This window comes from Candoia aspera, chromosome 8 (genome assembly GCF_035149785.1).
Source record: "Candoia aspera isolate rCanAsp1 chromosome 8, rCanAsp1.hap2, whole genome shotgun sequence".
Lineage (NCBI taxonomy): Eukaryota > Metazoa > Chordata > Lepidosauria > Squamata > Boidae > Candoia > Candoia aspera.
In genome coordinates this window covers 69,190,927-69,214,398 of record NC_086160.1, presented here as the reverse complement: position 1 = coordinate 69,214,398, position 23,472 = coordinate 69,190,927, and the positions used below count along the sequence as shown (strand labels likewise).

Sequence of the window (23,472 nt, the reverse complement as noted above, 5' to 3'; positions counted from 1 at the left end):
GGTGATTCGGGCGATCTCCGACGATCCTCTTTGTCTTCTTGCCTTCGTCCGGTGCAGGTGCGTCCCTCCGGGGTAATGGGTGGGAGTTCCTTCGATCTGCTGATGGTCTCCAGGTCCGGTCTGAGGTGCCCTTCTATTGTCCTGGTGATTTACTTGTGGGTTTGTGTGCTTAAGGGATGATGTGTGTGTTTAAGGGATTATGGTTCTCCCTTCCTCTTTCCTGATGTGCATGTTCCCTGTTGTGATGCACTTATGCCTTGCAACGGGGAACATGACAAACCTGCCTTGAGTGAGAACTCTGAGTTCATTTGTTCTATGACACCATCAAGTAACCTACCACTTTTCGTAGACTCAGCTTCATGCTCTGATCCCAATCATGCTTCATCGCAGAAAAATCCCATTGGTTGTTAAGAGGACCTACTCTTAACATTTGCAGTTCAGTGGGTACTCAGTGCTCTGGTGCCTTTAACAAACCTTCAGTGCCCAGACATAACAATATCTTGAATTCAAGGCCTTTCAAGATATAAACTTGCCACAGTTTTATAGCTATGTAAGATGCTTAGCCAAATCCTCCATTCTATCAACATTAGTTTGACCAAAGTCCACCTATTTCCAAAATCACTGGGAAAGGATTATTGCTACTCACCTGGTTAGCACTCTATGGTAAGTTAAAATACAGTTTCTTTGGTCTTAGCTTCCTGTATTAAGTGAACTCAACCAGTTCTGATTTATGAAGAAACCATGTCTTACTCCAATGTGCAATCCAGCCAGAGTCTACACATATCATAACTGGACCACAAAACACTGGGCAATCAGTGGATGGCAGCAAAGATACAGAAAACTCTAACCTTTTGCTGTAGTCCAGATTTTTGCAGCCTAGACACAGTATGTCTGCAGAGCGAAGAGGATATTCTGATGAATTGCTCATGGTTGTTAATATAAATTGGTAACTTCTTTCACCCAGCAGATGGTGCACTTGGAACAAGCAGATGGAGGTAACAGGAACGAGACAGAGGCAAAGCAAACTGAGCAAAAGTCACAAGCATGCAAAAGTGCACACATTTGTGAAGGTGAGTGTATAACATCATACCATTTTCGTAGAGCTTTATGTCAATCTATACATTTTACTTCCTCACAGTGTTATTGTTACAATTAGCCCAGGTGTTTCAATCTCAATCAAGCACAGCTATGTTAGTGTGAGTTCAAATAATGCAATATTTGATTTAGTGCAAATTGTTAATTGATACCAGGTCACATTTAAAGCGTCCCAAACTTCAGGGAATGTGAGGCTAGTGCATGCACAGTTGCGGTTGGGGTTTTAGATGCTGCTAATCTCCATGTGTGCAAAATAGAGAAAAGGAAGATTCCACCAGAGGAAAAAGTAGAAGCTCAAAAAAGAAGACGCTTCTTATTATATTAGAGCAAAAATTTAATGTAATCGAATGACATTAATGTGGTCGTAGCAATGCTAAAAATGGACGAGATGTTGGAATGCCTAAATCTACCATGCGCAATATGCTAAAACACGCTGGAGAAATAAAAGAAAAAGGTAAAGTTGCATCAGCTTTTCATGGTTTGCAAACTTCTATAAGGAGGCTGAGAAAGGATAAAGATGTCTTTGTTAGTGTAAGCTTACCTTTAGGAATGATATTTAGAAGGTTTTTCTTATTTCATTTTGCTTTCTATAACTACTCTGTGACTTTCTTAAGAATAAATGTGTATTCTTTTTATCCTTTACTGGAATATTTCCTTAATATACATATAAACACTGATGTTTAAAAATTTTCATTGTCTATTTCAAACCGTCAAGCTAGAACCAATTATCAATTTTCCATAAAAATATCACTTCAGATAGTGGGAATTCGAATAATGCGACCATTTTGTGGGATTCATTTACCTCACTAATGGAGACCTAGCTGTAGTGGTGCTGTGGGATTGATGTGGATAGGAAGGTCCTTGGCTGAAGGTTTTCGGATGGCCATTACAGCAAAGAGATACAGCAAAACTCTTTGTTGATGCTGTCAACTTGTGGTTATTTGGAGCTTCACTGCCCAAATATGACAGTCCTGTTTAATTGCTTTCAGTGGCACAGGAGCAAGGATGGTCTAGAAAGTTGGCAGTCTGGACTCCCCTACTCTACTATTTGCTTGATATAAATCTGGGAAAAAATCTATTCTGTGCCACGTAAACTGTAAAACGAGTGTTCAGTGTTGCAGGTTAAGATGAGTTTGCAAGTTGTGATCTCTGAAGCCACCATATGTGCCAGTCTTTCAGGTCATCCTTGGGCGGTGAAAAGACAGTGGGAAGGAATTGACCAGGTCCAACATCTACCTCCTTTCTCTTCATATAGATACACTCAGGGATTTCCATGGGGTATGGTAAAAGAAGTCAAGATGGCGACCGCAGTGGTGCGATCAAAGCTCAGCCTGGTTTTTATGTGTTGCCTTGGATATACCTTATGGGTTTCTGCCTGGTGTTTCATGAATTTGGCACACATAAAGTAGGGTGTCAACCAGGACGGACGTGGAGCTGACAGATAGGATGAGATCTGGGAGTTCCCTGCTCCAGAATACATACGTACATTCATTAGGGTGACTCTTTCAAGTGCTCCAATGTTCCGCTGCTTCACAACAGTGGGAGGATCGTACACGGTTGTGTATATTGTCTATACCTCGTGCATTCATTTTGACTGGCCCTTCCAGCCTTCTCCCAGCCAGAGCACTAGGATTTAAAATGCTGGATTTATCCTCTGCTCACTTCCTTTGGATTATGACGACAACGTTTTTTCCTCTCAAGGAAGCTTAAGGTAAATATTACAGGCGGCTACCTCCCAGGCCAACCAGAACCATACCTCTACATCCACATCTACATCCGCATCTACATCACCTACATCACCTACATCTGTGTCTATCTATCCCCAGTAGAGGCAGAGGTTCAAAAGAGAAAGACTTCCTTGAACCGATCTTGACTCCAGATGATTTTATTGACATCAAACACACACACACACACACAGAGTTTGCTCTTGCTTTCTTCTGAGATTTCTTTTCTCCTTCCTAATCTACAACTCTGGGGTCACCTGGTGGTTTCCCATCCAAGTATTCACCAAGCCCAACCCTGCTTCTGCCTGGGTCCAGATGAAGTTGGCCAGAGGCTGTCACCTGCTAGCAGCCCCCATAATATATCTGGCCGTCAAGGACAGCTGCAGTTTTGTGCTTCCTTATGTGGTTCCTGGATACACCTCTGCCTCTTTCTGCCCAGCACTTGCTTCCACTGACCACCGCTGAGTGCCAGAACCTAGACAGCTCCTAAAGAGAATCTACTGTATATAGTCATCTAAAGTACAAAGGTCCATGAATTCAATTCCCAGCAGAAGGCTTGAGCCCCATGGAATGAGATCTGGCTAGGTACATCTGTTGCGTCCTGATAAGGATGGAACTGGTCACATACTGTCTCCTGGTGGTCATTGTAACTGAACACACCACAGAAGACACACACTGTGTAAAGGCAGAATGATTTCCCTCACTCTTAAAGACTTTTGCAAGAAAGGAAAAATGCGTGAAGAAGTGAAGAGCAGAAACAAGATTACTTTGTCCCTGCTTAAGCAGATACTACGATTATTTATTTATGTTTTTCTCAAATATTTGCTACCGCTCATCTCCCCCTAAAGAGGGACTCTAAGTGGTTTACAATAAGTTAATCAATTAAGCATTAAAAATAGCAATCATAAAGCATAAAATGTAATACAATACAATAGAAAAATAGAAAATAAAAATCCAGATGGCTATAAAAGATTGTAAATAAGAGGGGAGCGCTCTAAGGTGCCAGCCATCACCAGGAGTGACTACTCCCCTTCCCGCCCCAAGCGAGGTGGCAGAGCCAGGTCTTCAGGGACTTCCGGAAGGTCAGGAGGGATGGAGCCTGCCTGACCTCCAGCGGCAGGATGTTCCAGAGGGTGAGAGCTACTGCAGAGAAGGCTCACTTCCTGGACCCCGCCAGATGGAATTCTCTTACCGACGGGATCCGTAGCATGCCCTCTCTGCGTGACCAGGTGGGATGGGTCGATGTCATGAGGATGAGATGGTCCCTCAGGTAGCCTGGCCCCATGCCATGTAGGGCTTTAAAGCTAATAACCAACACCTTGAATTGGACCCGGAAGCAGACTGGTACCCAGTGCAGCTCGCACAGCAAAGGTGTTACATATGCCATTCTTGGGCCACCAAGAATTGCCCATGCAGCTGCATTCTGGACCAGCTGTAGCTTCTGGATACTCTTCAAGGGTAGCCCCATGTAGAGCACATTGCAATAATCTATATGGGAGATGACCAGGGCATGAGTGACCCTTCAAGGGCCTCCTGATCCTGAAAAGGGCGTAACTGGCACACAACATGAAGTTGTGCAAAGGCCCTCCTGGCCACAACTACCATCTGTTCTTCAAGCAGGAGCCGTGAGTCCAGGAGGACCCCCAGATTACGCACCAGGTCTGTCCGGGCCAGTGCAACCCCATCCAGAAGCAAAGATGACAAAGTTCTGGATACAGAAGAGCCATTCCATCTTACCAGGGTTCAGCTGAAGCATGTTGTTCCCCATCCAGACCCCAACAGCCCCCAGGCACCGAGAGAGGGCAGTCACAGCATCACTTACCTCACCCAGGACGGAGATGTACAATTGGGTATCATCAGCATACTGATGATACCTCATCCCATGGTGACAGATCATCTCACCCAATGGTTTCATGTAGATGTTGAAAAGGAGTGGAGAGAGAAATGAACCCTGCAGCACCCCACAACAGAGGGGCCGAGGGTCGGATCTCTTGCTTCCTATCACCACTGATTGGGACTGGCCCTGGAGGAAGGAGATGAACCACGCCACCCACCCCCAACTCCCTTAGCCGCCCCAAAAGGATACTATGGTCGATGGTATTGAAAGCTGCTGAGAGATCAAGGAGAGCCAGGATGGATGCACTGCTTCCATCCCGCTCCTGCCAGAGATTATCCGTAAGTGCAACCATGCAGTTTCTGTCCCATATCCGGGCCTGAAACCTGACTGAAAGGGGTCTAGATAATCCGTTTCCTCCAGTGTCCTCTGGAGCTGCAATGCCACCATTTTCTCAACCACCTTCCCCAAAAAGGGGAGGTGGGAGAGAGGACGAAAATTGTCCAACACAGTAGGGTCCAGGGATGGTTTCCTGAGAGCGGGGTGTACCAGTGCTTCCTTAAAGGCAGCTGGGAACACCCCCTCTCCCATGGATTATGCTTCATAATGGAGTTTCTCTCAAAAGGAAGAAAGCTGCATGAGAAGACTTGGGACTAAGAATCCTGAGGTTTTGCAGAATTACAGAAAAATTTAAGAGGAAAAGTCCTAAATGAGAAGGTAAATAACAAAACAGTTCAAGGAAAACTGAATTTGCTCAGAGAGCTGATTGACTTTTGTAGGAAAGGGGTGGAAGGCTAACTAGCAAGAACAACGAAAGGGAGTGCTGTAGATGAGACCACCTTGTGGGCTCCATTGTTCCTTTTAAAATCAGCAGTAATTAATGTTATATCCCACCCTTCCTCCATGTAGATTTGAGTGATACAGGTGACTCTGCCCTTTTGACAAACATTTTGATGGCCAGGTGCAACCCTGGGGCAAAGTTCCAGGAATTTTAATAGTTGTGTAGAAGATCAGCAGGCAGAGCTTGCAATGCAAACTCCGCCCTCTTTTCCTTCGCTTCTGGTCATTCTCACAACAACTCTGCAAGACCAGTTAAGCTGAAGGGCCGTGGCCAAGCCAAGGCCAGCTGCTCAGCTTTGTGGCCGGGTAGAGAGTTGAACACGAGGCCTTCTCATTTCTAATTTGATATTTTAATTCACTGATTAGTACACCACCTTTTGCACAGGTAGGTCGGGCTCGGCACAAGTCACAGAGCAAACAGGTGAACGTTTGAGATGTTTGTTGCATTTGAAACAACTTCATGATGCTCATTGGTGCAAACAAAGCAAATGACACATGAATGCCAACAAAAGGGGGGAAAGCCCATCTTCTTCAAGGCTCATGCGTGCCCACAGGCCTTCAAAATGGTGAGGTGAGCTGTTCAAAAGATGCTGCATGTCTGAGTCCACTGCAGCTGCAAACAGCTTCATATATTGCCTTTTTTTCCTTTAAACTTTAACTTCTGGCTACTCATTTTCAGAAAATCTCAACTCTATCCAACCACAACTTTCTCAGTTGCCTTCTTTCTCTTGACCTTTTCACAGAATCACAGGCATCCAGAGGTGGGGATGGGGAAGAAAGTTATATTGGCCACGAGAAAGCGGTATATGTCTAGTTTTGTCCTATTTGAGACTCTTCAGATGTACTGTATGCAGCCAGATATATGTAGCCAGATGAACCCTATAGAACAGTGTTTCTCGACCTTGGCAACTTGAAGATGTGTGGACTTCAACTTCCAGAATTCCCCAGCCAGCCAGAATTCTGGGAGTTGAAGTCCATATATCTTCAAGCTGTCAAGGTTGAGAAACACTGCCATAGAATAACATCTGAAGAGTCCCTTTGTTCAAAAGTTTCAGAAGAGTTAGTTGCTTCTCAAATGCAATAAAATCTCAATAAATGAACAAAATCTCCTTGTCTTTCTTTGCATCTCTTCCCCCGAGAAGGATTCTAGGACAGTCCAGGGAGGTGGGCCTGTCTCTCTGGATTAGCTCTGGTTTTGACCCTGTTTCATTTATTATTTTGTATTCCTGCATTTTTTAATGCAGGAATACAAAAGATTAACAGAATTAAAGTATTAGGGCATAATTCTTTGGTATCTTAAAAAGCACTGGTCCTATGCATGCCATAGTATTCTCCATTGCCTTATTAGATACTGCATGTTTATTGCTACTGAAAAAAAATACTACTTGACAGCCTGTGAGGTGCGGCCTTCTCGCAGCTTCGCCACACTCTCTTATCAGGTTCCTCTAAGCATGTTCATCTCCTTAGCTAGAGCTAAGATAAAACTAGAAAATAATAACCACCAAGTTTATTATTTCAATTTCCATTGAAGGCAATGCCATCTAAATTTCCCAACCTGAATTCCTGCTAAATCCTATTACAGATAAAGCCGCTATGATTCTTTCCCCTTGTCCAATACTTTTATGCAGGATTAATAATTAACTTATAGTAACAGCAGGTCATTTAGGTGTATTCCAAAGGGATGAGACTAATTTGTGGAAATCAAGCCTATAAATTATACTTCCATGTACAGGAGTTGTATGTTTCAAAACATCAAATACAGGAAACAAACAGGACATGGCCAGCACGTCCTCTCCTGAAGGCTTTCAGAGAAGATTATCTTCCTCTGATCCAGAAGCACTTATGTTCTTATATGTTTCCTCAACTTACTCTTGAAGTTCAGTGCCAATGAAGATTTCCCATTAATATGATATATTTAAGTCCCCATTATTAAAGTACTCCAAAAGGAGAAACTTCGTGTTACAAAAGCAGTCAAGATTTTTGCAGCACTTTGAAGATTAACAGAATTAAAGTATTAGGGCATAATTCTTTGGTATCTTAAAAAGCACTGGTCCTATGCATGCCATATTATTCTCCATTGCCTTATTAGATCAGGTCCTATGCATGCCATATTATTCTCCATTGCCTTATCAGTCACTTTTACACCCTTTCTTTCAACCTTTGGTCTTTTATCAATGTATTTTATTTTATGGCTGATAAAATTTTAAATATCTAGTCCTATCAGAACTTTGGTTATTGGCTAAGGGGAACTATAATAAATCACACACACACACTGTATGTATTTATGTATGTATGTGTGTGTGTGTGTGTGTGTGTGTGTGTGTATGTATGTATGTGTATGTGTATATATATATATATATATGAATGAATGAATGAATGAATGAATGACACGGGTTGTGTTTGAGTTGCTGTCTGTCCTGAGTGAGAACCTTAGTTTGGTTTCACTGTAATGGATCTCTATTTAATCAATTGTTTCATGGCATTATGTGATGCTTCGAATTTCCTCCATTTCTGGCTCCATTGATGAACGAAAGCTCTTTAGGGTTGCAGCCATTGGGCTAACGTGGCCCTGGTGACCATTTAAGTTTGAGACCTCTGTTCTCAAGCTCTGTTACTTTTTCCACTGTCATCTCTTACAGAAGAATGGAAGTCATTGCTGAACAAGAGAGATTGTGCAAAGGCTAAAGGAACTGAGACTTGGCAGCCATATCCAGGTTCCCATCTAGAGTTCAAAGTGCTCAGATAACTCCTTAACTCTGATTGTGGGAAGGCCTTTCCCCAATTGGGGCCTGTAATGAAATGGGAAACCGAGTTAGACTGTAGGCATTCCTAATTTTACTTGCTTGTTCCCTCAACTCCTCCAAGAATACTGGATCAGTTCCAGAGGAAATGTTGTTCTTACAAAACAAATAGGTAAACTAGCTATAATATATCGCACTTATCGGTATAATAATGCTAAGTAATCATATTACTAAAACCAGTTTCTTCTGAAAAGCCCATTATTGTAATTTGCACCATTAGATTAGTCTATCAGTATTGTGGAGGTTCAGGAGAACAATTTCTGTAATTAGCATGAATTAAAAAGACTTCAATTCTTCCTCAAACTTCCACAGGCACTTTTTCCCCCTAATTTCGATCTCTATTGTGTTTTGGAATACCAGCTCCATATCACAGTTGACACACGCCAGCAAAATCTTTCTCATTCTATGTATTGAAAAATGTAACTGTTGTTTAACAGTTTAAATCCCTTAATTTGCTAATTTAAGAGGCAAAATTTAAGTCAAGATTTTTATTGGCAGGCAGAAGGGGTGACTTTTCTAAGATAAACAAAAAAAGACTATAGCATAGTCTGTTTGAGTTACAAAGAAAAGGTTCACCAATCACAGGCACATTTTATTTGCATTCAGTGATGTTTCTAGGAATATCCATTGTGAGGAACCTAACTGTAGATACACCACATCTGGTTGTTTTGCAGCTGCTCAGAAATTATGGGGAAACAACTACAAGCTGCATGTCAGGAATTCAGACCTGTACAACCAAATCTAGACACCCAGAGGTTGTGCTAAGTCCTAAGTCCTAATTGCACCTGAAAACCAGACAAGACCTAAGAGATGCATACTTAGCTCTGTCACCATTTTCATTTCTGCTAAAAGCAACCTGGATGACAGTCAAAATTATTCTGTACAAGTTATTAAAGGGAAGAGCTTTGGAAACCCTGCCATTTTCCTGCTTTTAAATTCTCCTGTTTCCCAGATGTATTTGTCTCTATAGAAGAAAAATACTCTTGCCTGTTTTCCATTGTGGGATCTAATCAGCTTTGCCTTTCCAGCATAAGGAAAAGATATTCAGAGTTGGGTGGCATATAAATTTTAATAACAACATCAACACGTTAATCCTGTGATGTTTAACTCTGTATTGGTTCCTTTACTGTTACTGTTGTTTGAATATTCATTTTATTGTTTATTTTATTATGTAGTTTATAAAATGTTTTAATGTATGTTTTTATGAATCACTCTCACCAGTTGTTTTAAATGTAAATTGCTTCAAGATCTTTTAATGGAAAGCATTAAAAGTATTCTAAATAAATTCATAAATAAGTGCATTAAGCAACCATGTGGGTCGTCTGGGGTTTTAACTTAGCAGATTATCTGCGCCATGACTCAGAATGATATGTGAATCTAGCAAATTGTGATTTACTCAATCTTCTATAGTTAAGCAACCAATGTGTTGCAAGATGTGTGAATCCAGTCCGGTCTACCTGGCTAAGTGTTGTTTGCTTTGGGTGGCAGGAGAACTTACCAAGGTCTCAAGCGGATGGACATCCCATTGGCCGTTCCCCAACTGTAGATTTTAAATGGAGGTGGGGTCTTCTCTACTTCAGCGCATGAGCTCTCACCAAGATGCCATCCCTCCAGCATGAAACTTTTTATCTTAGAAAAAGGTGAGTGTATAAATCATGCATGGTGTGGAGAACGTGGAGAGGGAAAAGTTTTCTCCCTCTCTCAAAACATTAGAATCAAGGCCATCCAGTGAATCTGACTGGAAGGAGATTTTGAACATACAATAGGAAGCAATTCTTCATGCAGCATGTAACTCACCGGTAGAATTCATGACCACAAGATACAGTGATGGCCATGAACAGGGATGGCTTTATAGGGAATTGGAAAAGTTCTTGGAGGACAGGACTATTGGGGATGTTGGTCTTGAAGACTCTTAAGAGTTACCTCTGATTGGGAGCAGTGTAATTCTGAATACCAAATGCAGGGGGACACTGAAAGGCCATTTCTCCATCTCTTGCTTGTTGGTACCTTGGTTGGCTACACTGAGGAACCAAAAGCTGGACTACAATGAATCTTCCTCTGAGTTAAAACCATGCATGCAACCTAACCTACTTGACTTGTAATTTCATGGCTCCAGCCTTAATGCCAGAAATCCTCTGTAAAGTTCATTTCATGCTTCCTCCAGTGTTTCTTTCAGATAAGAACATCAGTGCTAAGGCGTGTAGACATGCATACATAGGTTCTACCCAGTCAAATGCACCCCATACTATCTTTTTGGAAGCCAGGAAACCAAATTCTTGTTTCTAGTTGAAAGCCCCAAATTTCTCCTCCTAGTAAGAGAAAGAAAGCTGAATTATGTATTTAGCATTATGTGAAAGCAGATGGTCTGGATGAAGGAAGAGATGGCATCCCGGAATGAACATGTGCTGTTGTTTGTGCCTGGATGACAGGCATCTATTTGCATTTTCCCCCAAGGTGTACAAAGCCATCCAGCCAGTTTTCCTGCCCTTGGCAGCCTGGATACCTCTTGAGGGTACTGAATGGGGCATGTTGCATTGGAAAAAAAATACCAACCAGGCCTGGCACCAGATAGTAAAATCCTCTGCAATTCAAGAAGGCCATTATGTAAAATCAGGTGAAATATGACAAGCTTAATCAGAAAGGCCCTGGAAATTCAATTTGGAAGTTTAAATTCAAATATAAGATGCAGTTTTCAGCCACTTGGATACCACCAAAGTTTCTTTAACAAGAGATTTCTAAGCCTTACTGCTGTTAGCCAAACATCTGCTTCTAAAGAGGCTATAACTGGTTCAGCCTTGACTGTTGCTGCTTGCAGATTATACTGGTGGTTCCAACTAACATCAGGCTGCTGCATTTTCTTCTTCCATTTCTCATCAATTAAAGGAAAGGCCATTGGTTCTAAACGTTATTTCAGAAGCAGAAAGAATTTTGATGAAAGTCTCAAGGGGTCAGTGTGATGTTCTGGCATGGTTTTGATTAGCTGCATCCAAGAGATGTTGTCAAATGCCCTGTTTTTCATTTTCTGATCAAGTCTCCAGCGATTTGCAGTCTCCCTGGCTTTCCACACTTCCATTAAATCCCAAAGAAAGAAAGAAAATGGGAGAAATCACCTTCTGAGGGGCTTTAGCAATATCATGCATCAATATATCAACATCATATAAATTTGATATATAAATAAATGTGTAATAAAATGGATGGATAAGATTGAAAGAGTATTTGTGCTCTGCTCAAGTGCTTTGACTTTCTGCTCTAAATTCCCCTGGGAGATTTTATAGGGCAGAATTAACAGACTGCTGTACAAATCTGGCGGGGGATAAGTGCAATGGAAGAAGCTGTCTTGGGGGTAAAGTGGCCAGGACAAATGGTGTTTGGGGTGGGGGAGAGCACAGGTTCTACACAATGCGGACTCCAGGGAGAATGTACATTCCTCCCCCCAAATTCTGGCAACATGCCATGGGAATGAACCAATTTTGGATCTTTAGCCTCTTTCACACACTTCCTCTTTTTTCTCTCTCCATCTGGACCGCCCATGGGAGACAGCAAAGACTCTGAAGATGTCCACCATCCCTGTAGAGTTCTCATCTATGGGACATTTTCCTGTCTATGAAAAAGAGTCCCTGTTATGATATGAGTCATAAGATATCCTCCCAGAGTGCATTGAAGGATACCCATAAAGGCTTAGGATTAAAACACTGACAATTCTGTGAGCACTGCCTTCTAAAATTTCACAGCTGGAGAAAGAAATACGAGTAGAGGACCAGAGTGGGATTTTCTAGTGGTTTGGGAGCAGATCCTTATGATCTGTATGTTTCCCAGCTCTTTATATCAGTCCTAAAACATGCAAAGTTCCATCTGAATTTTTAAACATCCAAATTAAGTGTAGGTTTATGCTTTACTAATCTAAATATGTCATTGTTTTAAAGAAAATATTCCACCCTTCCTCTGTTGAGTTCAAGTTGGCATATTTTCATCCTTTATCCTGTGGGTGAAAGAGAAATTAAGTATCACCTAGCAGGTTTATTGACTAAAGTGTTGACAAAGTGCAGCGTTTCAACTCTTCTAGACCAGCACACACATCACTCCCAAGCGCACGTCAATTGCATTTGAATCTCCAATTCATTTATAAACAGGTTTTGAAAGAATGAATGGGAAGGGGAGCAAGCTCAGGCTGGCAAACGGGCGGTCACAAAAACCTTTAGCCTCAATTCAAACCTTTAAGTTGCAGTTATCTTTTGCAAGACCTTATGGCTTGGTCCATCAGATGGAACCTTAACATGGTTTGTTCAGTTTTCACTGAATGTCCTGCTCAAAGAGCAGGCAATTTGGAATTCTGAGAAGGCATGGAGATACCACGAAGGGTGGTGGGTGCAGTCATAAAACACTAATTTATCAGAAGACAAACAAAAAATTGCTCTTGGCTACTCCCCAGCACTACTCTACCTTTGTCTTTTGTTTTTCTTGAAAAGCGACTACAGGGCATTGAGGTTTTCATTTTTTAAGAATGCCTATGTAAATGAAGACAGGTCCAGAAGTTGGCAGTTTGCTTCTGTCCTACAAGGGCAGGAGGTCAGACTTAGATCAGCATCTATATGGCAGCCATCAATCTTATCTGAGTGCAGGAATGTGAAAACTCAATAAAAGCAAACAAGGTTACTTCGTAAGCCAAAGTTCTGCACAGACAACTCCAAGATCCAGGAATCAGACCTGAGTGTAGTCTTGTACCACACCAAAGGTCAGTCAGGGAATCGGAACCAGCACAGGTCCAAAAAATCAGGTTTGAGGTTCGAGTTAGGGTTAGTTATTTGCCAACAGAAGCCTGACTCCCAAACCTTGCTTTATAGCACTGGCTCAAGTGTGCCTATTCTCCTGAGTCATGCCTCTTTCTTTTGAAGAGCCTCATTGAACATCTCTCTTCTACTCACTTGATCTTTCTCTGTGGGCAAGGGCTAAGGATCTGTTCCTGACTGGGTGCTAGGTCAGGTCTTTCAACCTGCTGCTGTGTTTCTACAACAGGTGCCTGATTATCTGACTGCTCCAAAACTGCAGGCTCTTCCTCTGACAGGTCTTGCTCTGAGCCTTGTCAGCAGAGGTCTGAGACCCTGCTGCTTCCTGAGTCACAAGGCCAGAACCTACCAAGTGCTGCTCCTCCAGTTCAGAATCCGATTAATCAGACAGGCTCATAAACACTGTCCTTCCTTCTAAGCCCCCTTCCTCTTATACTGATGGGTTTGGCTTCAGAGATACTGTAGATGGGAGCATCATAGTAACTCAAGGGTGTGGACCTTCCCAGGGCCACTCTTCTGGTCCACACCTTTTCCTGTCTATGAGATACTGGAGTTTTCCACAATATGTCCAAGAGTTGAAGATGTGGATTACTTCAACCTCAGATTCTCCCTGAACCAGCGCAGGAGGTGGAAGAGTAGAAGATGCTCTTTTGTAAAGTTAAGTCTCTCTATAAAATATTTAAAAGTCAGGTAGGGCAAGAAGAGTGGTGGGCACCCAGAGAGGTCTCCATAGCTACTTGTGGGTTTCACTCTGGTTAGTGGATTGTAGGAAACCACCCAACTGTTTGGCTAATCATCCTGAGTCCCTCTGGTGGGAGGAGATGGGCAGTGACAAATTATAGATAGATAGATAGATAGATAGATAGATAGATAGATAGATAGATAGATAGATAGATAGATAGATAGAATGGATGGATGGATGGATGGATGGATGGATGGATGGATGGATGGATGGATGGATGGATGGATGAATGAATGAATGAATGAATGAATGAATCCTGGTTAAAAAGTCATGGTTTGGTATAATATGTGACCAAGTCATTGTGAAAATCACACAAGTACAGATTTGTCCATCCTATTTGACTGTCTCCCAAAATGTTGTTAGCATGTGGAAAGTCAGATGGATCACACATACTTTAACATCATTTTTAACTCTGATCATTCACATGGGGCACATCTAGGTGCTTTTCCAGAGGTTAATGGGGCAATTTCACAGGATCCACACAAAAAACAAACCCCTGCCACCCCAAATCAGAACCTGGTACCTGAGAAGTTCAGATGGGTTAACACTCTTCATTAATGACAGTAAAACTAGAGCAATCTCCTTAATTATATGCCTTCTTGTCTTAACCATTTTGGAAGGTCATAAGGGTAGGGATACCTCTGACCCTGAAGGACATGCTGTTCCACAAAGAGAATGTGGTTTTCTGAATCCCAACCCCCACCCTCAAATCTGTTTTGGGGTGGTACTCTTGCTGTAGATTGTGTGGGGTGAGCAGATTCTACCTGAGAATTGTCCTATAGGGATGGGCCTTATTGGTGGTCACCAGCACCTTGATTTGGGTTTGGAAGCAGATGTTGTCTGATGGATTGGCAAACACCAGTCAGCAACCACATTCTCTACCAGGGATCACCTGCTGCTTCTGAGTGGTTTTCAAGGATAGCCCTGCAGAAAGTGAATTGCAGTAGTCTAACTGAAAGATAACAAGGGCATGAGTCATGGTCTTCAGCACCTCCTGATCTAGAAGGACACAACTGGCAGACTTATCACACCTGGCCAAAGCTTTGGAAATTTCACATACCCCCCCAGATGTACTTCTCTTCCCCCAATAGTTCCTGGGCCCAAGGAGGTAATTAATACTGTTAATTAAAGGGTTTTGAACTACATACCCATTTGCCTTTTTGCAGGTAATTATAAGTGCCAGATATAGTCTATGTTTTAATTCTGATTCTTCCTCCCAACCGTCTCCTCTAGTCTCATTAGAATTGCAGCGGACAAATAGCTAAGCAATAAAACTGACATCAGAAAATGTTTCTATAGCAAGAAATGCAAACACCAGTAAGGGAAAAATAATCAGCAACCAGAGCAAACAAGTTTAAAGTGCCATGCAGGAGATGGAGTTATGCATACCTATGATTGCACTGGGGGAGGGTGGGGCATAAGCATTGTGTAGTGTGACAGTGACTTATGTATTTCCTCTGACCGTGTTGCCATATAAAAAGGAAATGTCTCCTTGAAGTTGAGCTTGACTCCTGATGACTTCATGGTCATGTCCATGCGCTCATTTTTGCAACAATAAGGAAATGGTTGGCAACTGCCTTTTTCCAGATTGTCACAATAAACTCACAGCTACTGTAAGTGTAACCCTATTCTGTCCACATTGACTCCAAGTTCCTCAGTTCCACCAGGAACTGAATACTATAAGAGCTTGGGCTGAATTATGCTATTTCTGCAGGGAAGTCCCTCCTAAAATCTTTCTAGATCTGCCCACCATCACTGGATGCTTTGAACCCACAAGAATGGGGAAGGAGTCACCGATATGGAGGTGGGAAGGAGATACAAACACTCCTGCTGATTAGTCCTTGCTCGTTTGGAAGTACCATATGTCACTTTTAATTTGGGATGTCCTCTAGAAGGGTACATTTGGCACCCTTACTTCCATCCCCTTGCCCTCCATTAAGCAAGCATCCACTTTCCTTTCAGGTGGTTTTAATGACAGTGTTCACACATTATCCTCAGGCATAGTTTGTTTACCAAAGATTTTTTTTTAACAAATTCCAGTCAGGTCAATGCATGCCACATGCCTAGTGTTTTACAAAGCAAAGTGGCTGGGTTTTGCCCCACACGTTAAGCCTAAACCAGAGAAACTACGTTTTGCTTCAACAGAATGGTTGAATCCAGCAGTAGACCAGAAGTGTCATAAAAGAGCTAATGATGATTAAAAGAATTAAATCTCGTATCGCTCTAGCTACAAGGGAAACCACCTTCAGAAGAAGATACAGAAGAGGAACTTCGTTTCTGGTACGACTATTTTGTTTCTGTTTCTTGGAATAGGCTAAAAATATGAAATACAGACCTTGGAAAGCCACCATAGCAGCAAACATAACCAAACTACCTAGATAGCACAGCACAATATTGGAGAGCTGTCCTGGTGTGTCTTTGCTCATCCTTTCCCCATCCCAATCCTGTTGCCCTGAATTCCTTGTAGCTGACAATTCTGGAAGGCACCATGATAAGGAAGGTTCTTTTGAAGTCAGGTATGAAATGTGTACTACTGTTGTTAGGTTCATACAATTATCAGACCATAAACTGCCTTAACTATGGTTTCTTGAACACAGATTAAACCCTCAATCATTACATGCAAACTACAGTGGCTGGATTCACATATGCAAAGCCAATGTCCTAGCTGGGCTCAAACAAGGAAGTTTACCTGCAAATCTTATGATCTGAGCTGAGCTCCAGTCTCTTCACTAAGTGTTCTTCAGTGGAAAAATCAGTCTGTGGGGCAGCTACTCCCCATACTTACAAGGCTCCACTGCAAGGAACTTCTACCTGTCCATTCTACAAAGGGTGCTTTCAGCGCTGGAAGGCCATGGAGAGGCCCACTGGTCTTGGTCAAAACCCCTTTGTAGACTCTATTCTGTCCTGAGAGCATACCCAAACTTCCCATTTCAGCCTAACTTTAGGGGGCAGAGCCATAAGAGAAAACACCCCTCACGTAAACATGATGATGCAGAAACGTATGTAAGCAGCAAAAAGGTTTATTAACAGACCTTACGAAGTAATAAGATAAAATCAAGTTTCTGCTGGTCACATTTCAGCCCCCAAGTGAGTTGATTTCAGTCTCTTTTAACCTCTGGGCCTTTTTCTTTAAGGTTTAATGCTCTTTGCAATGAGGTAAACCAACCTAATTAAGACATTCCAGTCCACCTGTCTAACATGTTCCCAAAGGCAAGCCATAATAATTCATCACAGCCAGCAAGGGAAGCGTGCAAACGACATCCTTCTCTGTCATCTTGGGCCCATACGTGGCATTTTCAATAGCACCATTGGAGCTTCAGGGACAACCTGTCCTCCTCCCATTTTCCAAATTCCCAGCTCTAAAAATCCTTGCCCAAAGACCCTCCCGTGCTTCAGAGCCAACATGGATTTAAGATTTGACCATCATTCCCACCCTCACCTTCAATACCAGCTCTCAAGAGGGACCACCTTTGCTCTCACCAGGTCATTTTCGCCAGAAAAAAGGCAGGGTGCAGCTTCTCGGTGACGGACATAAAATGGGTAACCCGAGGCTGCCCAGAGAAGTCTCCTTGCGCAGAGCATTTCGCAGGACGGCCCCAGGCTTTGCGTGGGGTTTGTAAAGCAATTGTCCCCCATCCCAGTTAAAATAAATGCTCAGGAATAAAGTGCCATTTTTTTGTCCAGTTTCTCTCCAAATGCAGCTGTTGGGCTCGAAAACAGGCTGGGCCCACAAAATCTTTGGAGTTCTTGAGAATTCCCACCTTGCCTTGGTCCAAGGACTCAACGGCAGTTGTCAATCACTGTATTCCTCAGTCTCCTGTAAGGGGGGGCACTTGGTCCCCCTTTTCCATTTCATGTGTTGAGGCTTCAAGTAGGCTGCCAAGGAGGACTTTCTGCTAACTTTCCTGGCTGGGGAAGAATTAGAAGAAGAAGAGGCTCTGACAATTGGATGAGCTGGGAAGATAGTCCTGCCTCGAGGGCCCTCCAAGAGCTGCCAGATTTCTCCAGAGACGCTGGCACTCAAGTACTGCCAAGGCTTCTTGCCAGTGCTGTCCCGGGCCTGGGTCTGGCACCGCAGCCGCTGCACCAGGATCTTCATGACCAGGGGGTGACTGTGGATGGCCGCCAGGTGCAGAGGGGTGTAGCCACAACCAGACCTGACATTCACGTCCAGGACAATCCCCGCTTCCCTGGCACCAGTGACAAAGTCTTGTAGCACCTGGGCGTTCCCATGCTTAGCCAGCCAGTGCAGCACTGTGAAACCCGAGATGAAGTCCCTGCGGAGGGCGAGATGTGGATCTTCCCGGAGCAGCACCTGGGCCTGCATCCAGGAGCCGGTGGCCACCTTGACAAGCCAGGCGTGTTCTCGAGAGTCCAGGGGCACCAAGGAAGACCTGTGCTCAGCAGACCCCTCTGTGCTGGGGGCCAGCCTTTCCACAAACGGGGCATGTGCCACGGGTCCTTGTCTGGGAACTAACCCGAGAGTTAAGGGGGCATCCAGATTTGGGGATGGTGGTCTGCCCATCCTCTTTGGCTTCGATCGATCCTTACTCTGCCACTTGGAATCTCTGTCTTCTGCTTGTCCCAAAGTGGTGGCTCTCCTAACAACCTGATGGAGCAAAGAAACATTAAGAGGGGACTTGCCATTCCTGTGGCCTTGGCTGGCCTGGGCAAGGGGCACCACCAGACCGTTGATGTGAGGGGTGCCTTCAGGGCCCTCGCACCACACTGAGTTCTGGATGCACCCGTTCACCCTGCCCATTTCCCCTCCCTCTTGTTGGGAGTTGCTTTCCCTGCTGGCGCTGCTGCTCTCTTCACTGGCAGAGCTCTCCAGCTTAATGTGGTCCTCCAAGTCCTGCAAGGAAAGCTGGCATCGGATGCTGCGGAAGACCTCTGGGGACGCTGGCCTGAGCTGGGAATCCAGGGACCCCCTAGGGGGGCAGGCTCTGACCAGGCAGGCCTCCTCTTCGAGGGGCGGGAAGGGCTCGGGGAAGGCAGAATGATGGGTAACTATCCAGTCCCGAATCCTTTGCTGGACACTGCCAGCACTCGGAAGCGCGCCCGTTTCTCCCACGGGTAGACGGAGGCCGTTCGACTTCTGCGCCCCTTCCTGTAGGAGCAGCGGTTCCGGGGCGGCTGGCTCCGCGGGGCGCGGCCGGCGACACTGTTTACCTCCAGCCAGGGCGCACGGGGCCGGAGGGCTTTCCAGGCAGCCCACGGCGGGATGGGCAGGCAGCGGAGGCCCCGCTCCTGTCCCAGGCGCGCCGGGGAGGCACCTGCCGGCCCGCCGGCCCGCCACGAGTTCTCCATCCGAGCGCCGACCGGCGCGCTCCGCTTCCCGCCGCGGCCCGGGAACTGCACCGCGGCAAGCGGCGCCGGGCGCCCTGCGCGCGCGCTCCCACCCGGCTTGGTGGGGCTGCAGTGGTCGGCCGGGTGGAACCGGCGGCGACTCGGCGGTCCGGCCGTCGCAGCGCGCGGAGACGGGCGGGGGTTTGGGCTCCTCCCCGACCAGCTCTCGGTACCGCTTTCTGAGCACCACGTACTTGGCCGCGTCGGGCCCCTCCTGTCTCACCGTGGCCACGGAGTTGACGAAGCCCTTGAAGAGCTCCCGGCGGTGCTGGAGCTCAGCCGGGGGCGCGTCGGGGGCGCGCAAGAAGCGCCTGAAGTGGCCCAGCAGGGCGGCGTTGGCCACTCGCCCCCCGGCCCGGCAGAGGAAGTCCAGGAGCTCGGCTTGGCTCAACTCCTGCGCCATGGCTCACCTCCGCTGGCCGGCAGAGCCCGCGCGCCCGCCTCCCTCAAGCCATCCTGCCGCGGGCGGGTCCTGCCCTCCCGCCGGGCCCGGGCTCCCGCCCGCGACAGCCAGGGCCAGAAACCGCCAGTCGCTGGACGCTTCCTCGACGGAGCAAAGTTCTTGCCCGAATCAGTTTCACCTGCTCCTCGAGGCTCCGCCTCTCCCGCGCTTTGGTTCCGCCTCCGCCCCAGTCATTGAAAACTAACTCCCCCCCACTTTTTTTTTTCATTTTAAATCTCTCTGACCTGTTTTTCAGATGCCGTAATCCCAAACTGAGGTCAAACTGTGGGCGAGGCAAGAAGATTGTTCAAAGGGAGAAGTATCAGTATCTTGCCATCAGGGAAGTTCAAAACAACAACCACAACCCTTTTAGGTTTATTTTCCTTGGTTTTTTGTCCCTCTCTTTTTCTAGAGTAAAATCTCTCCTGCGCCTTCCTCAAATGCATTTAGGAGAAGAAATATACAAAACGGCCCTTCTCTGCCGCTGAAGTTGCAAGGAGAAGATTTGCGTATTTTTCTTCAATTATTCCTAAAGAGCAGAAAACTCAGAGAATGTAAGCAGGCTGCTGCTGGACAGAGCTGAGGAAAGAGAAGAGTCCTTGCGCAACGTTTACAAAGGAGTTACACATTAACAACTGGATCCCAAATGCAGGCACTTTTAATGCGACTTATTTCCTGCTGAGTGGGCATCAAGGAGATTGTGGGGCGTGTTTATGTAGAAATAAGTCCCCTGGCTGGATTCACAGAAACCGTAGTCTGCTTATTAAACAGAAGCCGCTGTTGGGGTCCCACAACATGCCAAATCATGTTTAGAAACAACAACTTGAGTTCACTAAGCCAGAAACTTATTTTAAGTTGCTTTCGTGTTGCCTTCAGTCCCAGCAATTAGAATGGGGTTCACTTCACTTTTAGAGAGCTGCGTGCAGGATCCCTGTGCACGGCTACTGCAGAACATCCCACTTGTTCTCCAAGGAATTCTTGACAGTATCACAGGGTAATCCATTCAATCCCAGTTTATCCCTGGAACTTTTTCAGCTTCTGTCCCTCTGAGCCTCTTTGATCCTGACTTCTGGATCCTTCAGCTGATAGCCCAGGGCAGAACAGCCATGGGTGTCCTGTCCTGAATGAAACCATGAGCACCTGAATGAGCCATCACTTCTGAAACAATGCATGAATATTTGGGATCCCCTCTTGGACTTGGTGTCTTCTTAAGGAGCAAACCACATAGGTTAAGCCTTGCACAACTGGACTACCTTAGCAAAGATTATGCTGTCTGTTTTGCTCTCAAAAAAAATAAAACTCTCCCACTGAATTTCAGCATGGTAAGTATTAAAGGCTGTAAAAAGATTGTGGCGAGCTGAGGATGTCCAACCAGAATACAGGGACACACCCACCCCACCTTTCAAACCCCATTTGTTTGAGGCATGTTTATTGCCTGGTTCTCAGATCCTGCAAGGAATGACTTGCTGCAGAGAAGGGTCTGCCAGCAAAAGGCAGCAGAGTTGAAGCTGATCCAAAATGCAGAGGTTTAGCCAGGTACATGATCTGCAGGAGGGGGGAACTGGGGTGAAGAGGAAGGAAACCTCTCTTTTACCAGCCTTCCAAGAAAAGTGCATCTCTTTTTCAAATGCTATTTAATTCCTGATCTAGTGTGGGAATTACAATGCTAATTGTCCGTTTTTGTTTTCAACCTGGGTACCAATTTGCACCCCTCAATGCACTTGGGATCTTCTTCTGAGTAAATATGTACAGGAATGAATTGTGAGTTTGATTTCTACTTTGTTTGGAAGGTCCTGGTGGCTTTGATGTGGGGGGGGGGGTTGTCTGTGTGTAAGTAAGCAACACTCTTGGCTTGGTCTACAAAGAGGTAGGCTGGTCTACCTGAAAGAGGAGGGTGCTTATGTCATATGTAAGTGCTACTCCGTAGGCTTCCAAGTTTTCAGTTCTGCAACCGTGTTGCACCAATGCTCCCACAGATCAAAAAGTTCTTCTGTAGTTTCATTTTTGCCTGATTTGCATCATACATTATGCCATCATGTGGTTTACTGGTTTGAACTTCAGGTATTGTTCAAACCAGTAAAAGCCACTGTGGTTTGTGAATGAAGGCTCATAGCTTAACATTCATTTACTTATTTCAATTTATATAACATGTTGTGCAAATCCAGCCTACTGTGGCTGATTCATTAAACCCAGCTTCTTTCTTTGAAACCCCCAAAAAGCAGATCCAAAATATACAAAACATAGATATTTACAATCTATACTCTAAGGTAGGGGCAAGCATTCTTGGTAGTACTATTTGGGAGTCCCTCCCAAGCAAATACCCAAAATTAAATGCAGAACTCCTATATCCATATCTGATAGTATGTGAAAAGTCCAGAGGCTTCTGCTAAGAGATAAAATGCAGATTGCCAAAACAGTATTAAGCAGCCTTTCTCAACCTTTTGACCCTGGAGGAACCCTTGAAATATTTTCCAGGCCTCGGGGAACCCCTGCACATTCAGGCTCAAGTATAGGCCAGAAGGTACAAAATTATTATATTTGTTTCATCAGTAGGCCTGTATAGATGCATTAGCAGGGTTCTTAAACTAAAAATAAAGAAGGTAACTTACTTCTTTAATGTGAAGTTGCCTGAATTTGAAATATTTTTTAAATAAATCGTAATCACCCAGGGAATCCCCAGTGACCTCTTGCAGAACCCTAGGATGCCATAGAACCCTGGTTGAGAAACCCTGGTATTAAGATTCTCCTCCCCTGAATACCACTCAACCAAAGTCTTGGCTAAGTTGACATGAATGTTGCAAACCAATATCATTGCTGAGCTTGGAAAAGATAAAAAGGATGAAGGAATGAAAAAAGAAGAGCTTTGAGCTAGACAGAAAAATTGCAATCAAAGGCTGGCTCAGCTGAGTTAAAACAATAAATACACTGAAATCCTGCCTAAATTCCTATTCCTATTGATTCCTATGGATGTCACTTTAAGATCCTATGATTTGAAGTGGCATTGGAGGAGGCTCAGTTTTAAAAGCCGGATCATCTTAATGGGGAAGAAAAAGTGTTTTTTTATCAGCTGTGGAATACAGCAGCACCTTTTAGAATCTAATAATTTAATGTAGGAGAACATTGGTGCTGAAGGGTGGTGTAAATGATTTAAAAATAGAATACAATACATGCATTTTGTGGTCTTTTTTGTAGGAATCACCAGGAATTGAGCTGATTCAATGGCATTTAATTAGCTTGGCAGGAATAACTGATTCCCATCAGAAGCAAAAATGGTGAATGAAAACTAACAAGGCCTTTAAAAGGTGCTACTTCATCATTCTTCGATCTTTTATAAAAGGCTAATGGGTTCTCTGTCACCCCAGAAGACAGGATCAAAGCCGGTGAGTTGAAACTACAGGAAATGAGATCCAGGTTAGATATTGGGAGGAATTTCCTAATGGTAAATGCTATTTAACTGGTGGAAAAAGCTGCCATCTGAAGTGGTATGTTCCACACTATCAGATGTCTTCAAGCAGAGGTTGGAGAGCCATCTGTCCAAATGCTTTAGCAGATCCTAATCTGAGTACAGGGCTGGATTAGATGACCTTTAAATTGCCTTCCAGTTCTTGACTCTGCAATTCTGTGGCATATACTGTGTATCTGAGCTAAGTGTTCAGCTCGTGGCCTAAATGGCTGCTTCTATGACTATAGATAATAGATACCTTCACCATAAGTTAAAACCTGAGTTGTTTGTGATTATGGCTTCATGTGTTGCTTCCCAGGCAGCTGCCTTAATCCAGTAAACAATGACTAAATTAACCATAGCCAGCATCTTATGCAAGCCCAGCCAGTGACTGGCTGCACCAAGCCATTCTGGTTCCA

The 23,472-nt window shown here is 44.5% G+C and overlaps 2 protein-coding genes across 2 annotated transcripts in view; both read right to left on the bottom strand.

Moving 5' to 3' along the window:
* CNOT6L (CCR4-NOT transcription complex subunit 6 like) overlaps window positions 1–23,472 on the bottom strand; it is a 386,677-nt gene that overhangs the window by 39,386 nt on the left and 323,819 nt on the right. The window lies entirely within an intron of this gene.
* SOWAHB (sosondowah ankyrin repeat domain family member B) lies at window positions 16,825–19,718 on the bottom strand. The gene has a single exon (XM_063310283.1). The coding sequence runs from the start codon at window positions 19,570–19,572 to the stop codon at window positions 17,614–17,616; it is 1,959 nt and encodes a 652-aa protein (XP_063166353.1). The 5' UTR covers window positions 19,573–19,718; the 3' UTR covers window positions 16,825–17,613.